General features: G+C 40.3%; 1 protein-coding gene across 4 annotated transcripts in view; it reads right to left on the minus strand.

The window, feature by feature from the left end:
* The window catches only part of CCDC14 (coiled-coil domain containing 14), a 48409-nt gene extending 42280 nt beyond the window's left edge, over positions 1-6129 (minus strand). For 2 of the 4 annotated variants that reach the window (XM_032335380.1, XM_032335372.1), the window contains exon 1: positions 5952-6129. In XM_032335380.1, the coding sequence (XP_032191271.1) occupies positions 5952-6125 (174 nt within the window). In that variant the 5' untranslated portion in view covers positions 6126-6129. The remainder of the gene's footprint in view (positions 1-5951) is intronic. The other 2 variants (XM_032335345.1, XM_032335362.1) reach the window with 2 other exon arrangements.
* Between the last annotated feature and the right edge of the window lie 204 nt (positions 6130-6333).

A 6333-nucleotide genomic window follows, 5' to 3' on the forward strand; every position in this document is an offset into this window, starting at 1 on the left:
GTAGTTACTGTTGGCAGTTACATCTATGGTTTTTCCTGACATGTTTAATATTTCATCCCAAGAAAGCTTTGAGTAGTAACTACTAAACTATCTGTAGTTATATGCAACTGAGAACACATTTTAAAAATTGGGTGAATAGAAGGGCGCCTGGGTGGCTCAGTGGGTTAAGCCGCTACCTTCAGCTCAGGTCATGATCTCAGGGTCCTGGGATCGAGTCCCACATTGGGCTCTCTGCTCAGCAGGGAGCCTGCTTCCTCCTCTCTCTCTGCCTGCCTCTCTGCCTACTTGTGATCTCTCTCTGTCAAATAAATAAATAAAATATTTTTTAAAAATAATAAAAAATTGGGGCGCCTGGGTGGCTCAGTGGGTTAAGCCGCTGCCTTCGGCTCAGGTCATGATCTCAGGGTCCTGGGATCGAGCCCCGCATCGGGCTCTCTGCTCAGCAGGGAGCCTGCTTCCCTCTCTCTCTCTCTCTCTCTCTCTCTGCCTGCCTCTCCATCTACTTGTGATTTCTCTCTGTCAAATGAATAAATAAAATCTTTAAAAAAAAAAATAATAATAAAAAATTGGGTGAATAGAGTTATATTTCTCTTTGAGATAACCTGGGATATGATGGGGTCATAAGGCCAGCAAAGAGACCCAAAACTGTAGGAAACAAGACCCTATGTAGCATTACTCTGCTGGTCCCTGCAGGACACCATTAGGGTCTTTCCCTTTGGTACACACGTATGTTGGTGTTCTGGGCAGAATCATAACATAATTCCAAACCATGGTGCTGCATGCTGCAATGTTCTGAACCAAGTCCAGAAATAACTACCATAATTATTATATTTCAAAAAATTTTAAAAAAGTATACACAGGTAAACATATGGCCTAACTGTAGGATTACATATTTCTCCAAAAAACACATGAGGTTATATTACAGAAAACAAGGCAATGAAAATTACCCAGGATAAAAGCACCCTGCAACACCAAGTAACTATCATATTGGCACATTCCCATCAAAGCTTTTTTTGGTAATTTTTATTCTGAAACAACAGTACAAAGAATTTCTGTATACACTTTACCAAGATTCCCCAACTGTTGCTATTTCACTATATCTGCCATGTTCTCTCAAAATATATATAGTAACACAATATATACAACACATAAAATATATATATAGTATTATTGTTTTTCTGAAGCATAGCAGGGTAAGTTGCAGGTATGATATTAAATATTTATTCCTAAATATTTCCCAAGAACAAGATCTCTTATATAACCACAGTATAATTATCAAAACCAGGAAATTAATATTGATACCATATTATAAACCATAGACCTTATTATTCACATCTTGCCGATTATTCCAATACTGTCCTTTATAGAAAATAATGCTAGTCCATGTACAATGCAGGATCCTATGTTGCACTGAATTGTCACACCTCAATGGTCTCCTTTAATCTGGAATAGTTCCTTATCAATCATTGTCTTTTATAAGCTTCACATACTTAAAGAGTACAAACCAATTATGTTGCAGAATGTCCCTCTGGACATTTAGACTTATCTGATTTTCCCTCATGATTAGATTCAGGTTGGACATTTTTGGCAGAAGTACCACAAAAGTGAAGTTTTGTCCGTCTTAGTAAATGAGTAAGCATATGGTATGTTTGTCCTATCACTGGTGATGTAAACTTTGTTATTTAAGATGGTGTTTGCCAGGTTCTTCATTGTAAGGTTATTATTTTTACCTTTGTATTAAGCATTTAATGGGCAGATACTTTGAGATTATGCAACCTTCCTAATCATTAGACTTTCACCCAGTAGTTTTAGCACCCATTGATGATTCTTGCCTTAATCCACCTGTTTGTGAAATGGTGACTTGTCTAACATCATTCCTTCTACATTTCTTAGTTGGCATTCAACTCTAGGTAAGCACTTTTCCTTCATTGTTTGTTAGTTTGGACTCATTGATTCTTATTTTATTCAGCGGATTATGATCCAGTATCATTATTTAAAATATTTTGATGTGGGGTGCCTGGATGGCTCAGTGGGTTAAGCCTCTGCCTTCGGCTCAGGTCATGATCCCAGGGTCCTGGGACTGAGCCCCAGCATTGGGCTCTCTGCTCAGCAGGGCGCCTGCTTCCTACTCTCTCTCTGCCTGCCTCTCTGCCTACTTGTGATCTCTCTCTCTCTCTGTGTCAAATAAATAAATAAAATCTTTAAAAAATAAAATATTTTGATGCTCCAATTGTCCCAGATTCCATCAGTGGTAGTCTTTTCAAACTGGCTCTTCTATCATTTTTAATATGTTCCCATTATTTTTTCAGTAATTCCTTATTTTCTGCAACAAGGTGTTCTGGGTTCATCCTTTGATTTTTTGTTTTTTCCACTGTTGTAAGAACACTTAACATGAGCTCTATTTTCTTCACAAATTTTTAAGTGCACGATACCATACAGTTAACTATAGGCATGATGTTGTAGAGCAGATCTCTAGAACTTATTTATCTTGCTTGCATAACTGAAACTTTATACCTGTTGAATAGCAACTCCCCAATTCCCCCCATCTCCAGCCTCTGGCATCTACCATTCTGCTCTCTGCATCTATGATTATGACTATCTTAGATCCCTTATATAAGTGGAATAATGCAGTATCTGTCCTTTTGATCAGCTTATTTCACTTAGTATCCTCAAGGTTCACCCATGTTGCATATGGCAGGATTTTTCTTTTTAATGCTGAATAATATTCCATTGTAGGTATATAGCACATTTTTTTCATCCATTTATCCATCAATAGACATTTAGGTTGCCTTCACATCTTGGCTACTGTGAATAATGCAGCAATGAACAAGGAAGTGCAAATATCTCTTTAAGGTCATATTCTTTTGTATAAAAACCCTGGAGTAGAATTTCTGGATCATTTGAGGTGTATTTTTAACTTGTTGAGGAACCGTCATGCTATTTTTTATACAGCTGCACCATTTTATATTTTCATCAACAGTTTATAAGGGTTCCAATTTCTCTACATCGTTGCCAATGAGAACTGCCATCCTAAAAGGTGTGAAGTGATACCTCATTATGGTTTTGATTTGCATTTTCCTAATGACTAGTAATGCTGAAATCTCTTCATGTGCTTACTGGCCTTTTATACTTCTTCTTTGGAGAAAAGTCTACTTGAGTCTTTTGCTCATTTTTTAATCAGGTTATCTGGCTTTCTGTTACTGAGTTGCAGGAGTTCCTGATATAGATTGGATATTAACCCTTTAGTAGACAGAGGGTTTACAAATCTTTTTTCCCCACTCCATCTAAGTTGCCCTTTCACTGTTGTTTCCTTTACTTTGCAGATGCTTTTTATTATGATGTATCCAGGCTCATCTTTTTAATTTTCCTGCTTCAGCTGTGGAATTGACCATTCCTCCATGAAGTTGTGGTTCCTTTCAGCGGACGATGATATTTAGAAACCAAGATCTAGGCACTAGGTATTCCTCCTGGGACTTCCAATCTTTTTTCATGATGTATGATTAACTTAGTCATGACTAGGTAGTTACAAAAAAGTAAATCTTACGGTTTTATTTTTAAATGTTTCCATATTAGCCCTTCAAAATTTTTAAGGCTGTCCTAAGCCTTGAGGATATAGAGATAAATTGTGTAGTAAAGGGGGTAGACAGATTGGCAATACCTCTAACCTGAAAAGCAGTTTGATTATGGTTAGCACCAAGCACCAAGTATTTCCTTGAGTGGAAGTAACATAACATGTCCTTGGTTTGCTTCATATTTTTCACAATTTCACAACTGGAAAACAAGCCTGAGATAAACCTTCAAATATATAGAAAAAAGCCTTTTCATAGTCAGGATTAAAAGCTTATTTATTTGATGAAAGGCCATTATTCATTTAATAGCCCTTGATAAAAATTACAAAAATATTCTCCAAAAGGAGTACCCCAAATCACAATGCATGAGACAATCATTTTGCTTTATCTCACGTTTACTTCCACTAGGTATTATCATTAAGCTATTCGTCTCTGCTATTTGAGAAAAATATAAGCATTTCTTAGAAGTTGTATCTCCTACAATAAGTACAAGATAAAATTACATTTGTGGAATAATTTAGAATATCCCTAAGTCTTTCATGACTTATTATTTCTGTGAAGTAGGAACCTAAATTTCAGAAAGGAGGCTTGTTTAAAGTCATACATCTGATTAAATATAGTGTAATATATAAAAGAATGGACTCTGGCACCAGCTTTGTGGGTCTGAATCCTACTGCACAGCTAAAGAGTTTTGTAACTGTAGGAAAATTATTTTAACTCTTCATCCCTCAATTTCCTCATCTATAAAGTGGAGATGATAATAGTATCTACCTCATAAAGCTATTATAAATATTAATTTTGTGAACTATGAATTATGTGTATTATGTAAAAATACTTAACAGTAGCATCTGTCACACAAGTGCTACCTAAATGTAAGCTATTTTTATTGTTAATATGGTTGCAAAATGTTTTAAGGGGACCAAATTTTGTCCCAAGAGTGAAACAGATGCTTTTACCAGTTTCTCTCATTTAATCTCCCCAATTCTTTGAGACAGAATGATACCTATTTACACCTATTTTATAGCTAAAGGAAAGGAGGCTTAGAGAAGTAAAAAGTACTTTGCTTAATATCACTACCACAGTAGTGGCAGAATTGGAACTTGAAATCTGTAGGTGACCATGATTATAAAAACCATGTTTTCTCCCCCTTTCTGACTGCCCATACTCTGAGTTCACTCAGTATAAGAGAAAGATCTATAAAGGTGATGGTCAGGAAGTACTCCTCAAGAATGTCTTGAGTCAGGTCTTGAAAAAAAGCGTTTAAGATTCATATAATGGGGAAGACAGCATTATAGGCGAGTTGATAAATGAAGGGAGATTAAAAAAAAAAAAAAAACCAAAACAGAGAGAGAGGTGGATAATATTTAAAGAGGAGTAAGATCACTCTAGGGAGTGAGTCTCTGTGAGAAATAGTTGACTCATTACCTGAAAATCTACTATATGTCAGGTGCTGTCCTAAGCCTTGAAGATATAGAGGTCAATTGTGTAGCAAGGGAGGCAGACTAGCCTGAAAAGCAGTTTGATTATGGTTAGCACCAAGCACGAAAGGGACGTCAAGGAGAACCCAAACAACGGGGATGTGCGAGTGCTAGGCAAGCCTTCTATAAGCGGCCCTTGAACTGAGGAGGAGATGGAGAGTGGAAGTACCAGGAACAGAAGGGCATTCGAGACAGGGCAGAAAAGAAAGTGCAAAGGCATGGAAGCATAAGGGAGCGCGGCGCATCCAGGACGTCGCAGAACAAACAGGTGATCAGTGCTGGATACTTTTGGGATGGAGGCGGGGTCCGGTAAGGAATGCACTGGTGGGATCAAAAAACGGCTATGCTGACAGGTCGAAGAACATATCTTTCTACCTCGAAACCGAAGTGTTCATGTCTATTTTTAAGCAGAAAAGTGCATCATTTACTTACAACGAGGGGCGTGCATTTGAGAGAGGTAAGGCTGAAGGCGCGGACACTAACTGGGAGTCGTTGGTTTTTAATAGCGGTAAAATACCAGCAATTGTGCCGGAGGGCCGGCTAATGGCGGCGGCACTAGGTGGAAAAGCCGAGAACCTGGATTTGATGCGACAGCGTACTGAGCCTTCACAGGTTAAGTCACCCCACCCAGGGCGGAGGCTGGACTCGAACCCGCGTCCCACACCACAGCCAGCACTCTGGAGGGCTACTACGATCAAAACAGAATATACGTCTATGGACAGAACGGCGGTATTAGGATGTTAAGATTGGGTGTCCGCCCAACTCCCCCTTCTCAGCATTTTTAAATGCCGCCGCACAGTCTTTGTTTTTAATTTTGTTCAGAGTTTTGCACTTTTCCTGGCACTAGAACCCCCTCAGTCCCTCTCTACCCCTATGGCGGACGCCTCAGATTCGCAGCCCTCACCTGGCCGGATCGAGATCCGGACCTGACCATTTCTCGCAGCCTCAAAGAAGCCCAAGCGGAGGGAAGTAAAGCCGCTCGATAAAAGGAATTAACCGCCGCGGACTCCCGGCCCCCTTTGGCCCGCCCCCCAAGCTTCCGCTTCCGGGAAAGAGCCCGCCGAATGCCGCGCCTCATCGTTTCTGGACTGCGGGCGGACGCCTCTCCAGTACTCCCAGCACAGCGCTCTAGGCGTGCGCAATAGACCCCTCCCAGCCGCCTGCTCGTCACACACAGGCAGAGAGTGTGGGAAAAGCCCACAGAACGCTAACGGGGAGGGCGGGGCGGGGCGGCCGGGCTGGAGGGCGGAGCGGGGGCGGGCCCGGGCTTGGGGGCGGGGGCGGGG

Source organism: Mustela erminea, chromosome 1 (assembly GCF_009829155.1).
Source record: "Mustela erminea isolate mMusErm1 chromosome 1, mMusErm1.Pri, whole genome shotgun sequence".
In the NCBI taxonomy this organism is placed as follows: Eukaryota; Metazoa; Chordata; class Mammalia; order Carnivora; family Mustelidae; genus Mustela; species Mustela erminea.